Source organism: Rhinopithecus bieti, unplaced genomic scaffold, assembly GCF_001698545.2.
Source record: "Rhinopithecus bieti isolate Rb0 unplaced genomic scaffold, ASM169854v2 scaffold_5002, whole genome shotgun sequence".
Taxonomy (NCBI): domain Eukaryota; kingdom Metazoa; phylum Chordata; class Mammalia; order Primates; family Cercopithecidae; genus Rhinopithecus; species Rhinopithecus bieti.
In genome coordinates, this window is record NW_016804830.1 from 205,245 (window position 1) to 227,228 (window position 21,984).

The window sequence follows — 21,984 nt, forward strand, 5'->3', positions numbered from 1 at the left end:
AAAAAAAAAAAAAAAAAAAAGACAAAGATTAAAAAAAAAAAAATAGAAAAGTGGAAGGAAGTACTATTGATAATTATGTCAGGACATGAAGCAGACACTGGGACTGTCCTGGCCACCCCGGGCATGTGATCATCCTGTCTAGTTCTTTGAAATAATCAGGTACTTTTTGAGGAATAGAGTATACTTTGGGAAGCCTTGCCTTCCTGGGGCCTTCTATACAGTTCATTTTGGAATGTTATGCACCTGAGTGCTTAGAAGTGCTGCAGTTAGAACAAAACAAAACAACAACAACAAAATACGCTTGTTTAAACTGTGCATACTCAGCATTTTCCAAATTTACTTGATCATAGAACCCTTTTTTCCCAACACAGGTTTTAATATCCTTTGAAATGCATTTAAGGGATCCTGACTTAGGTAGATACCTTTCAGTTCTAATATCCCATGTTTTAAAAGAATTCTGGTGTTATTCAGAAATCTCATTTTAAAGCTCACCTGTTCCAGGCATGGTACTGTGGACAGGAGGGACAGAGAGGGGACCCAGAGACCCTGAGGGAGATACCTGAAAAACAACAGAAGCTTGTAAATGTCCGTTTCTGCTCCCTTCTCCAACTTCAGATCATTCTCCAAAGACAGTAGGTCCCAGACTCTACAGAGACCAGGGCTTGGTTTCCTTGGTTATTTCCTAGCCCCAAACCTACGCGCCATCCTCCTTTCTATGGGAAGGCCTCGGGACCACATACTGGCATCCAGAACCAGGTCCAGTCTGCTCCGGAAGTTCCCTGGTGTTGACACCAGGCCCCTCCAGCCCCTGACAATGTGTATTGCCTGATAAGGTTTCTTTGGTACTGCCAAGCCAAAGGCTGCCTTGCCTAAGAGCCCTGGAGGTGAGCAAGACAAGCCTCCTGGGCCCTGCAGTGGCAGATACTGCTGGTTGCCTGCTGTTTTCTGGTCTCCACTGCTTTTTCCCTAAAAGAACCCTGCTTTTGCTCAGGACAGCAGGGTTGCTCAGCCTAGCAGCCTCTTTCGGGCTTTCCCACTCTGATGGATGAATGGAGCATGGACTCTCCAGAGGTAACTGGAGGTACTGAACTTTGGTCTCTGAAGTTTTTTATTTTGCCCTGGAGACCTCATAGCATCATCAGCTCTGAGATTAGAAAGGGACCTAGGATAATTTTATTTACCCTCCCATGTAATTCAGGAACCTCCTCCTCACTGTTACTATCCTAGAACAAGATGTAATAGAAAGAATAGACTTTGGAGCCCAACAGGTCTGGGAGTAAGACAACTCCACAACTACCTGTGTGACTTTGGGCAAGTTATCTAACCCCACTGAGATTTGGTTTTCTCATCTGTATAATAGCAGCAATACTTCCACTATATATTTTAATTAAGACATAATGAGATAATGTCTGTATATCTTCCAACCCAACAGCTAGCAAAGAGTGTCCCAGCTTGTTAAATGCTAGTTCTCTCCCTTTCTGGAGGAAGAAGCTGTCAACTGCTGTATATTTCTAGATATTATTCAACTCTTCTTTTGAGCTAAAATCTGTGTATTTTCACTGCCCTTTATTCTTCTCATGCTAACAGGGGAATCTGTGACCAGGTGTTTGCAAAGGCTATTGAAAGGTAGTTCTGCTCTCTCCACTTTGGAAGATCCCATCCTAACATGATGCAGCATGTACTTATTTCCTCATTAATCAGAAATGGTTTCCCTGTTTTCATTTACTTTTCATTATACAATGAGCCTCCTCAGTAGGCTGGGGGCCTGTGAAGGGTGGAGACGGGTGTGGGGCATAGGTTGGGAGGGGTGGCAGAGTGGTAAGAGATGTTATCAATAATCTCCCTACCTCTTCTCCTCCTCTCTCCCTGCTGTCACACCCAAGACATGTGTTGTTGTTGTGGTTGTTGTTGTTGGTTTGAGATGGAGTCTCTCTCTGTCATCCAGGCTGGAGTGCAGTGGTGCTGTCACGGTTCACTGCAACTTCTGCCTCCTGGGTTCAAGTGATTCTTCTGTCTCAGCCTCCCAAGCAGCTGGGATTACAGGCACCTGCCACCATGCCCAGCTAATTTTTGTATTTTTAGTAGAGACAGAGTTTTGGCATGTTGGCCAGGCTGGTCTTGAACTCCTAACCTCAGGTGGTCCACCCACCTTGGCCTCCCAAAGTGCTGGGCTTACAGGCGTGAGCCACCGCGCCTGGCTTTGTTGTTGTTTTTAAATAAATGATAATGTATTTGGTCATTGCGGCCAACTTGTTTCCTTCTGGAAACAGGCTTGGCATATGCAAACAGACATATATATGGTTCCCCCTTTTTTATTTTCTAGACATATTGTAGCATTCTGCCCACACTGATCTGCACCATTTTGCCTTCCCACCTGCTAATCATTTTGTTCCAGAAGCAGAAGAAACTATGTCCTAGTCCCAAGGGACTGTCTCAATGAGACCTAAAGATAGGATCAGAAAATGTTCTCTCTCCTTTCCCTTCATGACATCACCAGTGTTAGTGTAACTATTTATTTAATGCCCTTCACTGCCATTAGGCTGTAGACTTCAAGAGAGCAGGGTAACGCCTGTGTGGTTCACTGCCACACCCCCAGTGCTTTCTACAGTCCCTGGCACGTCACAGCTGCTCAGTAAATATGTGTTGAATGAAAGCTGATGAAGAATGGGGCCCCTGTTTGGCTCCCTCGAACCCCTCCATTTGTCATCATGTTGATGTCCTGGGTTGGTATTGAACCAAAGGGAGAACCTAATACTTCCCATCTGCTCTAAATAAAGCCCAGTCTTTCAAGATTCCAAAGTTCCTATGACATACATGACCCAAGTTTCCTAACAAGGCCTACAATGCCCGACATAACCCAGCCCCTGCCTACCATTGCACCTCCTCATTCACACCCGCACTGCCTGGTGTCCGACATAACCCAGCCCCTGCCTACCATTGCACCTCCTCATTCACACCCGCACTGCCTGGTGTCCAGCCCATTCTGGCCTTCTATGCTTCTTTCCGCCTGCCCCACCCCACCACCCACCTGAGAACCTTTGTACATGCTATTTCCTCTACCTAGAATATTCTTCCCTGCCCTCACTCCTCCCTGCCTCCCCAGCTCAGACACTTTCCCTGTTAATATCAATGGTGACATTCATTCCTCTGGTGTCAGTTTAAACATCATTCCTCAGAGAAGCTCCTGACACTCTGGACTAGGTTAGGCACCTCATATACCTGTACCTCTTCTCTTAAGCCTTCATCACAAATAGCATTTGTTTAGTATCTGTTTTCCTGCTACACTGTGAGCAGGGATCACATGTGCTATTCACCACTGGAGCCCCAGTACCAAACATATAGTAGGTGCTCAGTGAATGTTTAAGGAAGAAATAATGAGTGAATATCATGTTGCCTCCAACTTAGCATGTTCAATGATCCCTTACAGAGTTTAGGGTACTTCAGCATCCATGGCCCATTATGATCCCACATCAGCCCCTCTAATTTTAATCCTGAACCCTTTGCTCTAGCCAGACTGAAATGCTTGCGATTTCCCAAATGCATCATGTGGTTTTATAATTCCATGCCTTCAGGCTGGGCGCGGTGGCTCACACCTGTAATCCTAGCACTTTGGGAAGCCAAGGCGGGCAGATCACTGAGGTCAGGAGTTTGAGACCAGCCTGGCCAACACGGTGAAACCCCGTCTCTACTAAACATACAAAATTAGGCAGGCTTGGTGGTGGGTGCATGTAATCCCAGCTACTCTGGAGGCTGAGGCAGGAGAATTACTTGAACCCAGGAGGTGGAGGTTGCAGTGAGCCTAGATCGCACCATTGCACTCCAGCCTGGGCAAAAAGAGCAAAACTCTGTCTCAGAAAATAAAATAATAAAAATAAATAAAAAATAAAAAAATTCCATGCCTTCTCATAGGCTGTTCCTTCTGCCTTGTACACTACTCTTGCTAATTACTAATCTGCTCTCCAAACAAATTAGATATTCACCCTCCCGGGCCGCATTCTGATTTGGGCGTCTTTCCTCTTGGTTCCCAGGGCACTCCTATGGGGCTCATTCCTGCCCAACACTCCTCATATCTACTTGGTTGTAGTTTCTTGCCTTTTCTGGTCCCTCCTTTTCAGTTTCTTCCCTGATCCTCTTCCTTTGCCCATCTCGCAAAAGCTGGTGACATGGCCTTTGCTCTTTGTTTCCTCTACATAAACTCCATAGGCGAGTTCCTCCTCACCCAGGATTTCAACCACCACCTGCACACTTGTGACTCCCTAGTCCATGTCTCCATCCCAGCCTTCCAGTCTCACTTCCAGACCCATAATATCAAGTGCCCAAGGACATTCCCACATGGGTGTCCTGCAGCCTCGCTGTACATCATGATGACATAAGAACTCAAATAATCACTTCTTGCCACTCCCAAGCCATCTCCTCCTGGTTTGCTTGTTCCGTAAATGGCAATACCATCTACCCAGTCAGCCCAGCCTGAACACCAAGAGTCATTGCAGAGGATTCCCTTTTCTTCTCCCTGCCCCCATCCAGCTTTCCATTCATTAACCAAGACCTTCTAATGATTTCTTGAATCCCTCCCACCCTCCTCTTTCCTACCTCCTGGGGTTGCTTTGCCCTCAGTCTTTCTCTACTGGCTACCTGCAGTGCCATGCTAACTGGCCTCCCTGAAACCCATCTTGGGCCTCTCAAGCCATCCTTTATCCTGCAGTCAGAGTGATCATTCGAAAAAGAGAAATGATCATGCCAATATCCTGTGAAAATCCTTCAGTGATTCCCCCAAACCTTCCGTTCCTAAGCATTGTGGACAATCCCTGCACAGTCTGGCCCTTCTGATCTGTCCAGCCTCATCTTTCAACACTTTTCCTCATGGAACCACTTGCAGTTCTGTGAGCTTGCCACACTGTCCCTGCCCCTGGGAGAGCTCCACCTACATTTATTTGCCTCTCATTCCTCTTCGTCCTTTAGACTCAGCTCAGGTATTAATTATCTCCTTGGGGAAGCCTGTCCTAACCACCAGCTCCCAAGGCTGGTTAGCTGCTGCTCCTAAGTTCTCCTGAAGAAATGATCATGCTGTTTTCCATTTGTTTATTTACCTGCTCCTCTGCTACGCAGTGAGGTCCTCTGGGACAGGGAAGAAACAATATTTATCTTTGTATCCCCAGCACTTGGCACAATATATAGAAAGTAGTCGGTAGCTGGTTGGTGAAAGAATCAACAATGGTGTAGTTTTGGGGAAACAGCTGTGTCCCACCCTGACAAGGCTGCATTTCACCCATCTTACAGTGCTGAAAGACTGAAGGGCAACATCGTTCTCCCCAACTCCCTTAACCTTCAACCATCATCATCCCCAGAGAAGAAGCTTCCCACCCACCCTCCAGGTACCATTTCTCCCTGCATGGAGAAGGTATTTCCTGCCCCCTAAACTTCGTAGTCTGCCTAGAACTTCAAGTTGTTCCCAGCGCTGGCTTCTCCTTTGAACTCCAGAGTCACAGATATAACTCCTTCATACTTACTCTCGGATGCCTTGTAGGTATGTCCAACTTAATATGACCAGCCCCAAATTCTTACCTTTTTTCCTTGAACTTGCTCTTCCGGCAGTTTTCATCATCTCAAAAAAATGGCAGTGCTTTCCAACGCGCTGCTCAGGCCAAAACCCTTTTAATCATCTTTGCTTCCTTTCTTGTATTCCATATCTGAGCACATCATGCGGCTCCACCGTCAAAGTCTAGCCAGAATGCAACCGCTTCTCCTCACCTCCATGGCTACCACCCTAGGCCAAGCTTCCATCACACAGCCTGACCACTGTCATTCTCCTAGCTGGTCTCCTGCTTCCACACAGATGATTCCCCACATAGCAGCCCGTGTCAGCCAGCTCAGCCTTCTCTGGCTAGAGCTCTCCAATGGCTTCTTATTTTACCCAAACTGAAAGCCAGGGGCCTTTCAATGGCCTCCAAGATCTTGGGCGCTCTGCTTCTTGTTTCTTCTCTGACTTCCTCTCCTACTTTTGGTCCCCTTTCTCGTTCTGTCCCCAGCCACACTGGTTGCCTTGCTGTTTCTTAAGCATACTGGATCTTTTCACTTGCTAGGCCCTCTGCCTAGAACATTCTTTCCCCCAGATATCCACATATTTAATTCCCTGACAACTCTAGGTCTCTGTTCACACACCCTTATCATGGAGATCCTCTCTGACCTCCCTACTGAAAGAGCATCTCCCCACTATCCCCTTCTATTCCGTCGCCCTTCTTTAGCGTTCTTTATACTATAGTCTATACAGCATCTCTTTGCTTATTTATTAACTGGATGCTCCCCCTCTTCCCTGCAGCCACCACTTTCCCCTCCAAGCATCATGTGCCTCCAGTTCTTGGCAGACAGCGTGGTTCCTGGCCACTCACCAGCCGGGAATTGTAGACAGGTGGTTTGATGGGTGTGGCCACAGGGCAGTTGATTCGCTTCTCCTTTTGGCGTCGGTTGCAGAACCAGACTCTCACCACCTCCTTCTCCATGGACAACTGCTCTGCAATCATGGAGATCTCCTCCGAGCTGGGTTTTGGGTTCTACAGGGACCGAAAGGACAGAGTATGGTCAAGAAAAGGGAATCAGGGGTGGGGAACAGAGGTCCCAAAGAAACAGGATATAACTATACATGGATCAAAAGCTTTAGAGTCAGACCTAGGATGAAATACTGGCTTTTTCACTTACTATATGTCCTTAGGAAACTTTCTTCACCTCTCTGAGCCTGTCTTATCATCTATGAAATGAGAATAATCGTGCCCACCACGTAAGATTATTGTGGGAATTAAATGAGAAAATGTGTGTAAACTGCCAAGCACAGGGCCTGACACAAAGTAGGGTCTCCATAGATGTAGGCTCTCTTTCCTTTGTTCATGAGTTCGGAGGAGAGGAGTCCATGCATGAGTTACGTGGGGCAGGCGGAGTCCCCAGAGCTGCTGCTCCCTTCTGTGTTCTTCCTTATAAACTGATAATCTGATGTCCTTCTCCCTGTCATTTCTTTTTTTTTGTTTTTTTTTTGAGATGGAGTCTTGCTCTGTTGCCCAGGCTGGAGTGCAGTGGCATGATCTCCGCTCACTGCAACCTCCGCCTCCCAGGTTCAAGCAATTCTCTCTGCTTCAGCCTCCCGAGTAGCTGGGATTACAGTCATGCGCCACCACGCCCAGCTAATTTTTGTATTTTAAGTAGAGATGGGGTTTCACCATGTTGGGCAGGCTGGTCTTGAATGCCTGACCTCAGGTGATCCACCTGCCTCGGCCTCCCAAAGTGCTGGGATTCCAGGCATGAGTCACCGCCGCCTGGCCTGCCTTGTCATTTTCTTCCTGTCCTCCTGCCTCAAAGCAGGAAATGAGAAAGCTAAAACATGTGGACCCATCAGGACTGTGGCACAGCAATACATGCTACATGGGTGCCACTGCCTCGTTCTGATCCCTCGCACCTGGTCTTTAGCCCCAGCCACTTTCCCCCACTCCTACGCCCTCCCTTAACCTTGCCACTCTAGGAAGTCTAAAAAGAAGGAAAAGCCAGTTCTTGTCATTCGGCTAGCTGGATGTGGGCAACAAATCTTTGAGCCACATATGCAAGGAATCTGCCGGAGGGGCAGCAGTCCTGGAGGCCTGGGGCCTTTGGAGATGTGTGGTACCCATGGGGCTGGGATCTAAGGGAGCCTGGCTAGGTGCTGGTTAGGCCACATCTGTTTCTCAGCTCGCACAGGTCTCACAGCTTCCACTGGCTCAAAAATATGCTTTTGCTACAAGTTCCAAAAAATGTAGGTGTATTACATGATTACAAGTATCTAAATATACACAGAAAAGAAGGAGTAGAAGGAAATGAGGTCAGATGGCATTTGGTGATGAGTATTCTTTTTCTTTCTACTTCCTTGTACTTTCCAAATTGCTTACAATAAGCATTTATTATAATTTGAAAAACATAAAATGTACTGCATAGAAAATAGAGAACTTATATACAATCCCCCGACTTTACTCCTTTACCTCAGCTGGATACAGAGATACACTGTGTTCTGGGACCCTGTAGTCCGTTCTTTAAATCTCCCAGTGAGAAAAACAAAGAGTCCTAAATAGATGTCAGGGCAAGAAGGGTCAGTGGAGGAGGAGGTTCCTGGAACCTGAGATGGCGAGCAGCTTTGCACTCCAATACCTGGGGGCCTGGAGTGGGATAATGTGTTTTCTGATCGTGTCCCAGGGCAGGTCTGAGGTGCTGAGGGGCTGGTGCCACGCGGCCTGTGCCGTGTCTGCTCCCCCTACCTGTATGAGGCAGCCCACCCATGCCCACCCGAAGGTGCTGCTCACATCTTGAAACCTCTTCTCCAGAGTCAGGCGGATGTTGGTCTCGATGCTGGTCCGTTTCTTTCTCTTCCTTCCAAATACTTCACTGAGGCTGGGGTAGGAGCTGGGCGTGCTCACTGAGGGGTCTGACGGAGAGGACTCTGCGGGGACACGAAGGAGCAGAGGAAGCTCAGAGAAGGGGATGAGTGGCTGGTGCCTTCATGGATTTGAGGTCCAACAACCCTTCCCGATGGGCTCTGCAGTGGCATTTTCAGGGGCAATCCCCTCCCCCAGCAGAGAGCCCAGAACAGACCAAGAATCCCACTTCTTTTCATTTCTCAGGGCAAAGGCCCTCCGTGGCCCTCCATTGCCCTCCATGGCCTTCTGTGGCCCTCTGTAACCCTCCATGGCCCTCTGAGGCCCCCAAAGCAGTGTCTCCAGTGTTTGGGGTCATGGCTGAGGGATGCCCAGGCATCAGTGGCACACGTGGGTGTAAGTGGACACTGGCAGGACTCCTATGAGTAACGCTCGTGAGGCTGCTGTTTACAGATATGCCTGGATGTGAATACTGAGCGAAATGTGAAATGGGATTTGGAGCCAAAAGCAATGGTACTTCGTGGCAGACTGTTGGTGTTGGAGGCATTTTCGTGCCAGTGCAAATGTTTGAGCTAAGGCTGTAGGGGCCATAGGAGGGATATCCCCGAGGAAGGATTCAGGCATCTGATGAGGACTAGAAATGGTCACAGGGCCCTTCTCCAGAGATTCGAAGACTTTCGGATCATTTCGCTCATTTCAGTGCTTCCATAAAGGCTGTCTAAGGGGCAGCCTGTCGGGGGAGCTTCCTGCCCCCTCCCATGCTTGTGTGTAGAGGCCCTTCTGTGGGAGTAACAGCCCTGGCTGGCTGCCCCCCCTTTCCTCCCTCTCCAGTGTAACCACCAATCCACGTGAATTACTGAATAGAGCCCAGCCCTGGAGACTGGCTCACTCCCTCTCTCTGCCTAGGCTGGCGGTTCTCAACCGGGGGGAACTCTGCATCACCACCACTCCCCCTGGGACATTTGGCAATGTCTGGAGAGATTCTTGGCTGTTTCAACCAGGGGGGGATGCTACTGGCAACTAATGGGTAGGGACCAGGGATGCTCAAAACATCCTGCAATGCATAGGCCAGTCCCTGGCAACAAGAATGACCTGGCCCAGGATGTCCATAGTGCCAAGGTTGAGAAGCCCCATCTTATGCTAGTCCCTGCTGCCATACTCTTCCGCTCATTATTCCAAACGTGTGGTCCCTTGGCTTATACTCTTGATCTCCTGGGATGCCTGCCGGCCACCACCCCTCACTGAGTCCTCCCACAAACCCCACTCCTGCTGTCAGGCTTTCCTGACCAAGCTGGGTTGCAGTAAGTCCCTGTCTGCTGAAAACCTACTCAAGAACTAGCCAGGGAAAGACCCTGTGTCATGCCTGTGGTCTCCACCTCCCAGTGAGACCCTAGAGGCTCCATTGCTCTGTTTCCCTGACCCAGATTTATTCCAGACAGCAATCTGTGTAAGTGTGTCTGCTCTGCAGACCCAGATTTTGTCGCTGGCAAGTTGTTCTAAGGTCTACGCTGGGTGGGATGGGGTAGGAATTGAATGGGGGCAAATCCTGATGGACACAGACCTAAATCCACATCCTTCTGAGGGCTTCTCAGTAGTCGAGCTGACACTTTCATCTACACTTGCCTGTGCCCTGTGTCTTGTTTCTCCATTGGCTCCAGTCTCAGGAGAAGAAAGGGGTGTTAGGTATCAACTCTCAAAAGCCCCAACATGACAAGTCACTGGCCCTTCCCTGCAGAGCCCTCTAGGGCCCCTGGCATCCATGTTTGTGAGGCCTACCTGCATCATTCAGCCACTTCTCCAGCAGGGGCTTGAGCTTGCACATGTTCTTGAAGCTCAGGTTGAGGGCCTCAAATCGCGAGATGGTGGTCTGGCTGAAGTCGTTGCCATACAGCTTTCCCATCGCCAGCCCCACATCTCCCTAAGCGTGGGGACCGAGGGGGAGGAACATGAGAGGCAGCCTCCTCCTCTTGTTTGCCCACATCCTGCATGGTCCTAGCATCGATCCCACAGCCAGCCTGAACCTTCGAGTGCTCACGCATGCTCGGCTGCTTTCCAAGTCTCCTCCCTCTAAGGTGAAGAATCGCTTTCTTTCTCTCCTTAGACTCTGAGTGGACCATGCCCATGTGCTCAGGAAAGCCAGCCCCTTTTCCACCTCTCATTCTCCTCCACCAGCAACATCCTCAATTTCCCTACCAATGGCAACTGTACCCTATTCTCAGAGAACTCAGGGACACAATGAGCTGGCCCCAAACACATCGAGCCTCTGGTCGCTCTTGAAACCTGCACTTGGGAAGCCCAGTCTCCAGCCGCTTGGCTCAATTTCTTCTATCTTTTCCCCTAAAACCAAACCTGTGTGAAGCCCAGCTTAATGCGCCTCTGCTTGAAGGTCTTGGCAAACTTCTCCAGTTCCTCGAGGTCACTGGGCTCATCGGCCCCTCCAGAGCTGGGTAGATGCTTGGGCACCGGGAGATGCTGGGATGCTTCCAGGTGGGGTTCTAAAGAGGATCCTGGCAGCCCAGGGCGCCCAACTGCCTGATAGGAAACACGCCAAGCAGATCCACCACAAAGATCAATAAATAACAATTTCTGATTTTTTTTTTTTTTTTTTTTTTTTTACTAATAGGCCCCCTTAGAGGATTACAGATCCCAGGATACACCCTGGGTACATTTGAGTCCTATTTTTTTCCAATGCCATGGAAGTAGAAATTGAAGTTTCTATGAATGTATAGCAAATAACTGGAATATCTGGGTAGAAACATCAGGAGTGCAGGATAGGGAGGTGGCCTGAGTTTAGCCTGTGACTCACTGTTTGAGTCTTAGCAGGTTACTTCCTCCTTTCAGTTTTCTACCATAAAAGGAGCTAGCAGGGTTGTTTACAAAGATTCTCAAAACAAATCACAGAACTGGACCAAGAAAAGGTTGCTTGCTTTTTTTTTTTTTCCATAAAGCGGGTAACTGAGGTGTTGAACAAGCATTAACTGAAGATAACAGGGACTATCCAAGAACTCGTGGCCTTCATAAAACTTTCCTGAAGTGTCAAACTCTTGTGCATCATTTTACTTTCTAAACCACCATTTTCTTTCACGAAAGTGTTTTGTTTTTAATCAAAGGTATTTTAATCAGTACCTTTATAAAATGCACCTTGATCTCATTTGGGATGTTAGGAGATATTCTTTCTTCTCCTTCTCCTTCTCCTTCTCCTTCTCCTCCTTCTCCTTCTCCTTCTCCTTCTCCTTCTTCTTCTTCTTTCTTCCTCTTCTTCTTCTTCCTCTTCTTCTTCCTCTTCTTCTTCTTCTTCTTCTTCTTCTTCTTCTTCTTCTTCCTCCTCCTCCTTCTCCTCTTCCTCCTCCTTCTTCTTCTTCTCCTTCTTTTTTTTTTTTTTTTTTTAGACAGGATCTCACTCTGTCACCCAGGCTACAGTGTAGTGGCACAATCGCTGTTCACTGCAGCCTCAACCTCCTGGGCTCAAGCCATTCTCCTGCCTTAGCGTCCTGAACAGCTGGGACTACAGGCGTGTGCCACCACGCCTGGCTAACTTTTGTTTTTGCAGAGACAGGGCTTCACTATGTTGCCCAAGCTGGTCATGAACTCCTGGGCTCAAGTGATCCACCTGCCTTGGCCTTCCAAAGTGCTGGGACTACAAGCATGAGCCACTGTGCCCAGCCAGATATTCTTTCTTGAGCTTATTTTCATAGGAAAATGTACTCTTAAACCTAGAACCATGTTGTGCCTATTTGGGGTCAGGAATCCAATCTTTTTTTTTTTTTTTTTTTTTTTGTTGTTGTTGTTGAGACGGAGTCTCGCTCTGTCGCCCAGGCTGGAGTGCAGTGGCCGGATCTCAGCTCACTGCAAGCTCCGCCTCCCGGGTTTACGCCATTCTCCTGCCTCAGCCTCCCGAGTAGCTGGGACTACAGGTGCCCGCCACCTCGCCCAGCTAGTTTTTTGTATTTTTTAGTAGAGACGGGGTTTCACCGTGTTAGCCAGGATGGTCTCGATCTCCTGACCTCGTGATCCGCCCGTCTCGGCCTCCCAAAGTGCTGGGATTACAGGCTTGAGCCACCGCGCCCGGCCAGGAATGAATCCAATCTTAAAGACATCTATCATTCCACAAGGATAGAGTGAAATCTGGGCCTAGGGGTCCAGGCACCGTGTCCAGCTCAGAGGGCTAAATTCACCTCTTCTTTCCCTTTTGATTTACTTTGTGTATACTAGGGTTAACATTACTTCTTCTCCTCTGGGATATTTGGGTTTACCATTCAGATAGGCATCCTTATCATGAAGAAGGCAAAAGGACCAGAGAGAAGTTTAGGAGTCTTTCCCCCAATGAAGGGTCTTTTAGTCTAAAGCCATCATGAATTTGGTTCTTATTTTGCAGGGAAGGGGTGTGTGAGGAGAGTGTGGTATAGACCAGACCCTCAGGACAAAGCCCCAGTCCTCTTTAAACCTTCCTTTTATTTGTTCTTTCATTTGACAAAGACTTACGGGGCTCTCTGCTAGACCTTCTCCCTCCTCCTTTCATCTCCAATCCACTGGCAACCTGCACTGATTCAACTTCCCAAAACATCTCCTCAATCATTCCCTCTTCTTATTGCCACAACTCTTAAGCCAATCCTTTATGACCCCTCCCCTGGATGATCTTCATAATCTTCTGTGTGGTCTCTCTGCTACCAGTCTCTCCGTGCCAAAATATGATAAGATATGAGAGTTGATCTTGAATATTCTAAGATCTCTTCCAGCTGTAAACCCATGCCAGGAGGAGGTGGAAGAGCTGCTTGTGGTGCTAGTGTCCACATTGCAACCACTAGATGGCGAGCTTCCCCTCCAGGTACTTTTGGTGGCCTCAGCCCTCTCTGAAGGCAGGGCTCTTGGTGAGCCACCGGGCTCTTAGCACAGAGATCTCTGCAGTCATTCCCAACCATTCTGCCCAACCATCTGTGCAGAGCCATCTCATACAGCTGTGCAGGTTATTAACTGTGCAGGGGCACCCAGATCAGGAGAAGAATGGCAGCTAAGATACAGCTCATGCTGCTGTCGCCAATCTGTGCACCCTGGCATGAGACTGCAGCTGGCCAGAAGGAGAGATGCCTTTTTCCTAGTTGGAAAAGAGGTGCTGTGTGGAACCATGGCAGCTCTGCAAACAACCCCTCTCCCAGACCTCAGCCCACTGGCCTATATACGTGCCCACTGCAGGAGGCAATCTGGAACAGTGACCCAGAGGTGAAAGGCACGGACTTTGTGGTCTGGGACATCAGGTCTGTGGTATTTTAGTGTCCCCCTTGGCCCCTGAGAGCACCTAGGTAGAGTTTGTGGCCATCTTGGTGTGCCTGAGAAGTTAGCTGAGCCTGGCTCTCAGAGGAGCAATGCTGGGGCCTGTGCAGGGCTGGAGTTCAGTGCCTGGAGCATGAAGGAGGCTGGCCTGGGAGCTGGAATCTCTGGGTTCTAACTGTGGTCCCACCAGTAATACTTGGTAAATTGTCCCCTCCTTGCTGTAGCTTGGATTTCCCCTATGCCAATGGACAGTTCCCTGCTGTCCCCTCTCCCCAGAGGGATTAGTATCCTGTTAAAGGGGTAGGGGGGAAACTAGTGAGTTAAACTCAGTGAGAGCTGACACATTCCTAGAGGAAACAGGAAGAATGGGGTTGTTTACCTGGGATGCCAGTCCCGGCCCAGTCTGTGGGAGGAGGAGACTGCTTTGTTGCTGTGGAAAGGGGAGGAGATTTGGCTGCAGACCTGAGTGAAAGGGGAGGGACAAAGGAACAGACAAATAAAATCCAGGCTATTTGAAAGACATGTGCTACAACTTTGGCACCATGATCACTGCCCCGACCCCCTGCCACCTGATCAGGTTTCTCCCACCTCAAGTCCCATGGAGAGGCCCTTCTAGCACTGCCAGGCATTGCCACATATAGGTGGAGGCAAATCAGATACAGGGATAAACAGACATGTAAACAGCAGTCCCCAAACCAGTCCTTCCACCTGCCCGCCTGTCTGGAGAGGTGCAGAGGCTAAGGAGGGTCAAGAGGATCTACTCTGGGATCTGATTACCAGAGCGGAAGAAACCCAGGAAGGGAAGGGATGCAGGGTGGCTTCTGAGAAGTCAAGCTGGGGCTGAGGATTTGGGCTTTCCCTGCAGGAGAAGTAGCTGGGATGGCTACAGAGGCCCAACCAAATCTGTGAGGATGCCAGACCAAGCAGATACGACCATGCAGCTCTAAAGGGCGGTGGGCCTTAGCCAGAGGCATGTGGCTAACCAGGACGTTTTATACTTGGGAGGAAGGGCTGAGAAATGAGGGAAAGTCCAGGGCTGAGCCTCTGGAAACTCCCTTGGGCAGTATGCATTATACCTGCTTCTCCATCCTCCCCAGGAAAATTGTACATGAAGGGCTCTGCCTGGTTGGCGGCTCACTCTCCCAGCAGGAGTGGGGCCATCCAACCGCCAAAGCAGACAATGGGGTTGGTTACCCCAACTGCTTGTCACTCAACAGCACCTTGGGGTGTCTGTGTTCCCTCGGCTGTTCTGGGTCACAATGTACAGCATCTGCTGATGTTGACCTTTATGCTTTTCAGTCTAAAAAGCCAGGGCTTCATTGTTCATTATCAAAATACACGGGCAAGAAATCTCTTATAAGGAATCCTGAACTGGGGGTTGAGAGGCTTGGGTAGTAATGGCAATTCTGACATGGCAGTTGAAATGGATACAGCCTTTTCACATGCATTATTTCAAGTGACTCTCAATAATCTCATGAGGCAGGGCCTTGCTATTATCCCATTTTTACAGAAGAGGAAATGGAAGCTCAGAGAGGTTAGGTCACTTTCCCAAAAACACACAGTTAGTAAGTGACTTTTGAAAACCAGTCAATTTTTCTGACTCCAAATTTGGAAGTGTCTTTCCACCACTGCATCATACACTGACTTAGTTGGTTATATGCCTGGGTCATTTTCATGTCACTCTCCAGTCTTCTGAAAACAAATTAAACTGTTACCTTCCCTTTTCCATTCAAGGAGTATGATTATGATGTTTATTGTTTAACCAAAATAAACACTTAAAAATTCAAATAGGGGCCGGGCACGATGGCTCAAGCCTGTAATCCCAGCACTTTGGGAGGCCGAGACGGGCGGATCACGAGGTCAGGAGATCGAGACCATCCTGGCTAACATGGTGAAACCCCATCTCTACTAAAAAAATACAAAAAACTAGCCAGGCGTGGTGGCAGGCGCCTGTAGTCCCAGCTACTCGGGAGGCTGAGGCAGGAGAATGGTGTAAGCCCAGGAAGCAGAGCTTGCCGTGAGCGAGATCTGGTCACTGCACTCCAGCCTGGGCGACAGAGTGAGACTGTCTCAAAAAAAAAAAAAAAAAAAAAATTCAAACAGGGTCTCATTCATCACCATAGTATTCTGAGGTGCCTTGGAAACTAAGCATAGTGACTCATTTGTGCACGAGCTAAGGGCGGAAGGCAGAGTTGCATTTTGTTTGGATTCTGGATTTCCAAAGCCTCTACCTGGGATTTGCCACAGGAGAGAGTTTATGCTTCCTCAATCACTTTTTATTTTTTTTTTTTTTTTCCGGAGACAGGGTCTCTCTCTGTCGCCCAGGCTGGAGGGCAGTGGTGCAATCTTGGCTCACTGCAACCTCTGCCTCCCAGGTTCAGGTGATTCTCTTGCCTCAGCCTCCCGAGTAGCTGGGATTACAGGCTTGCACCACCACACCTGGCTAATTTTTGTATTTTTAGAGGAGACAGTTTTACCATGTTGGCCAGGCTGGTCTCGAACTTCTGGCCTCAAGTGATCTGCCCACCCCCTTCCTCCCAACATGCTGAGATTACAGGCATGAGCCACCGTGCCCAGCCAACCCTCCATCACTTTTGACCCTAGCTGGTGGAGATGGGAGTGGGACAGGCAGCACAGTGTGATGGCCAAGAGTATGGGTCTCAGCTAAACGGTTCTGGAACTTCCCAGTTGGTCACCAGAGGCATACTAGGACTACCTACTGCACAAGGTTATTTTGAGGAATGTCAGAAAAATTACTCAGCAGAGCTCCTGGCACATCATGCTCAAGAAATGTTAGCTATTTATTAATAGTTCAATCTATTTGCTCTTGGCCAGGGAGAAGTTCTCTGGTTGTAATTTCCCTGCCAAAGAAAACCTGAACACCCTTTCTACAACCTGTGGGTGGCACTGCTGCTCTCTCCAAATAGAATCACAGCCAGGCTTCCAGGCAGCAAGTCTGAATCTGTGTCCAGGAGAGATTTCCAAGGAATGGGTACTTGTCTGTACTGCATTTCCCAGGGCGCTTCCCCTCCCTTGTACAGCACAGCTCTCCTCCACGCCTGCACCTTCCGTCTCCACTCACGAGGAAATTGAGGAGGTGGGCCAGACCACCCAAGAGGAGGCCGGGAAGGGAAAGCAGAGAAGGAGACTAAGCCTGCAGGAGCATTGCCAGGGTCCCTTCCTCAGACTCTGGGGTGGATAAGTAGGTCTTGATAGCAGATGGGTGACTGACTGATGCATGCTCTCCAATTAGGCCCCCTCACCCAGCAAAAAGCAGCAGCAGCAGCACTTGACTGGACTTGGTCTATGTGGAAAACCTCAGGGTTCTTACCTTGTTGCCCAGGCTGGGTCTGAGATAGCAGGAACTGGGATACAGACTGTAAGTGGCCGGGAACCAGCACAAGCTGCTGGAGTGGATGGAGGGAAGCCATGTCCTACACACAAAGAGATACACATACATCACAGAATTTACAAGCTGGGGACATCAGCCCCATCTGCCTGCCACACATCTGTCCCAGGGGTCTCCAGACTTGGAGACTGTGCAGGCTGACCTTGCTTTATGCCACTGTGTATCCCCAGTGTCTAGCAAATAGTAGGTGCTCCATTAATGCTGGTATTGTTACAGCTTCTGCCCTCAGCCTAGGAGTCCTTACAACATATTGTTACTTAACCCTTGCCTCCTGAGTTAATTTTTATATGTGTCAGACCTGTCTCCCAACTAGACTGTAAAATGCCCTGAAGGCAAAACCTGGGTATGACCCGTCTCTCAAAGTTTATCCTAGAGATAAGATGCAATCCCCAACAGTCCAATTCTTTTTTAATCTCAAGCCACTTGATTATGCTAAAAGCCATGCCTCGGCTGTTTCCTGGGCCTGAGTCTTTCGTGGAGGGTGTCCGGGTGGGAGTTGTGAGGTGGAACAAGCTATTCATTCTTAATAAAACCCATTTAGTTAAACAAAAACTCCAGGGTTTCTCCTACCAGCCCAGGACATGGGACTAATAATTCCGATGCTTGGGGGATCGGGGAGTCCTCTGCAATGGAGACCCCGAGCTCTGTGCCCCATGGGGTTGAGCTTAGGTTTGTGCACAGAGAGAAGACCTGAGAAGCCTTGCTGAATGGAAGGTGAAGGGACGGATCCACATTCTTATGTGTTTCCAGAAAGGAGTGGTTCTTTCTCCCCCAGGTGATTCCTGCTGAGAAGAGGTCTCATCACATGAACGCCCTCCCAGACCTTGGCTGTTACTAGCTCAGACGCCTCTTTCTTCCCCCACCAGCAATCCATTCTAGTTTGGCTCTAACATAAAACCTTAGGGGAGGCAGAGTGGGCCCACTGGGGACAGAAACGTTCTCTAACCACAGCAGCTGTCAACCTAGGATTCCCCTGGATGTGGCTGGCAGACACCAGCAGCACAGCTGGTAGGTCCTTGCCTTTGGCAAGCCTGGCTCCTTTTTGTCCCCGAGAAGTAGAGGCCTACTTCTTCACATCCCTAGCCAGGCTCCACCTGTAAGAGGACTGTTTTAGAACCCCACTCACAGCCTCCAAATCTCTTTCCCACATCGCCTGCAGGGGGTTCTTTAGACTGATATGGGTTCACAGAGTACCAAGCATGGAAGTCGAACATTTCCCAGAGGGATTGAGTTAAACACACTGGCCCACTGTGAATATCAGGGTTACCTGACATGGGCTGGCATTTACCCCAGACATTTGGTTTCCGGACATCATGGCAGGTCCTTGACTCAGGTGGCATGGCCGATGGGAGAGGGTCTGCTGCAGGGAGTCACTGAGATCTTCGGTTTTAATCTGCAAGTGGAAGCAAGAGGAGAGTGTCAGTGCTGGATCCCATCAGGCAGTCAGAGATGGAAACGGCAGGAAGATCCAGGCAGGAAAGGAGTGACCAGCCTAGAGAGGAGAGAGCTAGCCCAGGGCCTACTGGGCTGCAGCTTACTTTTCCTGCCTATGTGTGCCCTTCCAGCCAGGGCAGCTGGGCTCTGTGAGTGGCCCTGAAATGACAAAAACAATGACAGTGTAGTGACTTTCAAAAATAGGGCTCGATGTAGGAATTTGAGACCAGCCTGGGCAGCATAGCAAGACTTCATCTCTAAACTAAAAAAAAAAAAAAAAAATTAGCCAGGCATGGTGTTACATGCCTATAGTCCCAGCTAGTTGGGAGGCTGAGATGGGAGGATCATTCGAGCCCAGGAGTTTGAGGCTGCAGTGAGCTATGATCATGCCACTGCACTCCAGCCTGGGTGACATAGTGAGACCCTGTCTCTTTAAAAAAAAAAATGGATTAAATTCTTAGAAATTCTGAGGTGACATTCTTTTTTTTCTTAGGAGGAAGAATGTTAAAATTTATTTAGGACAGGATAGTGAACCTAAACGGTATTCTTAAAACTCTTCACCCCACAGAGTAAAAAACTGGCAACCCTTTAATGATCTCCCCCAAATTCTGTATTTTATTTTCCTCAATGGAATCTCATCTATGAAACCCCAAAGTCTGGGCACCACTGATCTGGAGGAGTCTCCCTTCCCATCTCGTTTGTCTCCACACCTCTCCATCCTCTGTGTCTGCCTCTGCAGCTGGCCCTCTTCACCTGTATGGCTTTGGTGACAGTCTTTGCCTATCTTCCTACAGGTGAAGGCATGTCTCCCTCACAGCCAATGCTGTAGTTACAGCCTGAGGGGCCCGTGGTGGTTTCCAAACTCTCTCCAGTCTCTACCACCCTGCAATGACAGCACTAACCGCCCACGCGTGGGCTTCCCAGGTGTCCCAGGGCAGGGCAGGAAGTGCTGCTTCTGCCCACTCCTCCTCCCATCCCAGGAAAACTACCCTCTTGCAGCTTTTCAGGAAGTCCCCTGGGAGGGTGTCCACGTGACTTTAAATTCATATAATGTGATGGGGGCACAAGCTTTAGACCATACCTTATAAGAGATATTGGGAAGGCACTCCTCTGAGGACATCTGGTTGTTCCCTATCCAGATAGAAACTCTTGGCCATAGAGATGCTGGCTTAAACCATTTCCTTGGTCTACACTGCGAATATCACTGACATCCTGGAATATCTTCTGTTTGTGTTGTTTAACCTAAGTTAAAAGTTCAGACTAACAGCTAAACTTGTGCTTAATCCTTTCGGAAAAAAAATGGTGCTTTGGATCACTAAAGAAATAATTCCTTATAAACAGCTCTATTATAAAGACACACGCACACGTTATGTTCATCGCAACACTGTTCACAATAGCAAAGACATGAAATCAACATAAATGCCCGTCGATGATAGATTGGGTAAAGAAAATGTGGTATATATACACCATGGAATACTATGCAGCCATAAAAAAGAATGAGATAATGTCCTTTGCAGGAACGTGGATGGAGCTAGAGGCCATTATCCTTAGCAAACTAATGCAGGAAAAGAAAACCAGATACCACATGTTCTCGCTTATAAGTGTGAGCTAAATGATGAGAACACATGGATACATAGAGGGGAACAACACACACTGGGGCCTATTGTAGGGTAGAAGGTGAGAGGAGGGAGAGGATCAGGAAAAAGAACTAATGAGTACTAAGCTTAATATGTGGGTGATGAAATAATCTGTATAACAAATTCCCATGATACAAGTTTACCTATATATAACAAACCTGGACATATACCCCTGAACTTAAAATAAAAGTTAAATAAAATGAAAAAAGAATTCTCTTTGGTTGGACAATTAGGAAGATCCTACTGACATTAGAGACTGAGTAGGTAGCTAATGTCCTAAATATGGTGCCTTTCACATGGTGAAAACCCAATGAACATTAATTGAACAAAAGACATAAACAAAACCCATTTCTCTACAGTCTCCAATGAGGTACAGGGAAGAAAATGTTGAACAGGCGCATTGAATGCTGACCTTATTTCTAGCCCTAACTCTGACTCTAATTTACTACGTAATCTTCAGCCTCTATGGGACTCAGCCTCTATGGGACACAGTTTCCCCATCTCCTGTATGATAGTCCATGATTTTTCTCCCTATCTGTCAACAAATGGAATTACGAATTCCAATTCCCTAGTGTATTTGGTAGACGTGGCCCATCGAGGTTGCTGCTGTGTTCTTAGATAAAGCAGATCTAAATAACACCAAAAAGCCCTGGTTGCACAGAAATTGGTAAGAAGATGGTTTCAGGGACAGTCTTTGGAAATCATTCCTCTCACTTAAGGAGACTATTATGGAACTTTGGAAGCAAAGAGAAGGAAGGGGGAGAGATGGGAAATAGCACTGTAGGTGCAGAGGGTTAGACATTCAGAAAACTCAAAACACATGGCTGCCTGGGCGTTGTCTCTAAGAGCCCCACTTCTTTGCCCCATGCCCCTTCAGCTGTGCCCATCCACACTTGGCACCTCTAAGAAACTCTGGTGTCCTAGTTCTTCTCCCCAAAATTAGAGTTTCCACATCCTTAGATTCCAGGAAAACATGTGTTAGCAAGTTTTTAAAAACTAGAAATAGATGATAAACTACTTATTTCAAAATGACCACCACCACTACAACTTTAAGGTTTACTCTGAGAGGGGATTTTACTTAAGCCAGGCCTTTGTAGTCCCCACCTCTTCCCTGCATAACCTCCTCCTGCCCCCAGGCATCCGCCATCCCAGGGGGTACTGGGGAGGCAGGATGGAGGAAGGGGGACAGAGGGAGAACGTGGAGCACTGGAGGTAAAATCAAGCTGGTGGAACAGCCTCTGGCAGCTTGGCCCAGTTCCATCTCGGAGGCAAGTGGCAGGGCTCCTCTGTAGACTCATTATGCACAAGGGAGAGATAAGGAGAGGCAGCTATGACAGAGCTTGAAAACATGTGCTTTGCCTCCAACCTGGGCGCTATCTGTTAGAATCTGTGCCAGGTCTTCCTGCAACACTTAATTTCAGAAACCAGCGCCATCATAAAAGAAAACACACCCTTTCATCTGCTTCCTGGATCAATTGCCCTTTAAACTCTTTGGGGGGCACTGCCGACCTCCCAGTTGTAAAAATGAAAGGTGTGATAGCAGAAAAGCCCTTTGGGTGTTAGTTTGGGGCTTTCTGACAATCCTCTGCCTTATTTTTCTTTTAATTTTTTGATTTTTTTTTTTTTTTTTTTTGAGACAGAGTCTCGTTCTGTTGCCCAGGCTGGAGTACAGTGGCATGATCTTGGCTCACTGCAACCTCCTCCTCCCGGGTTCACGCCATTCTCCTGCCTCAGCCTCCCAAGTAGCTGGGACTACAGGCGCCCACCACCACACCCGGCTAAGTTTTTGTATTTTTTGTTGAGGCGGGGTTTCACCATGTTAGCCAGGGTAGTCTCGATCTCCTGACCTCGT

General features: G+C 48.3%; 1 protein-coding gene across 6 annotated transcripts in view; it reads right to left on the bottom strand.

Moving 5' to 3' along the window:
- POU2F3 (POU class 2 homeobox 3) overlaps positions 1–21,984 on the bottom strand; it is an 83,770-nt gene that overhangs the window by 3,932 nt on the left and 57,854 nt on the right. For 5 of the 6 annotated variants that reach the window (XM_017870470.1, XM_017870472.1, XM_017870474.1 and 2 more), the window contains 8 exons: positions 18,329–18,454; positions 16,984–17,086; positions 14,032–14,114; positions 10,734–10,916; positions 10,161–10,302; positions 8,313–8,449; positions 6,387–6,548; positions 493–559 (listed from right to left, as the gene is read on the bottom strand). In XM_017870470.1, the coding sequence (XP_017725959.1) occupies positions 493–559; positions 6,387–6,548; positions 8,313–8,449; positions 10,161–10,302; positions 10,734–10,916; positions 14,032–14,114; positions 16,984–17,086; positions 18,329–18,454 (1,003 nt within the window). The remainder of the gene's footprint in view (positions 1–492; positions 560–6,386; positions 6,549–8,312; positions 8,450–10,160; positions 10,303–10,733; positions 10,917–14,031; positions 14,115–16,983; positions 17,087–18,328; positions 18,455–21,984) is intronic. The other variant, XM_017870475.1, reaches the window with a different exon arrangement.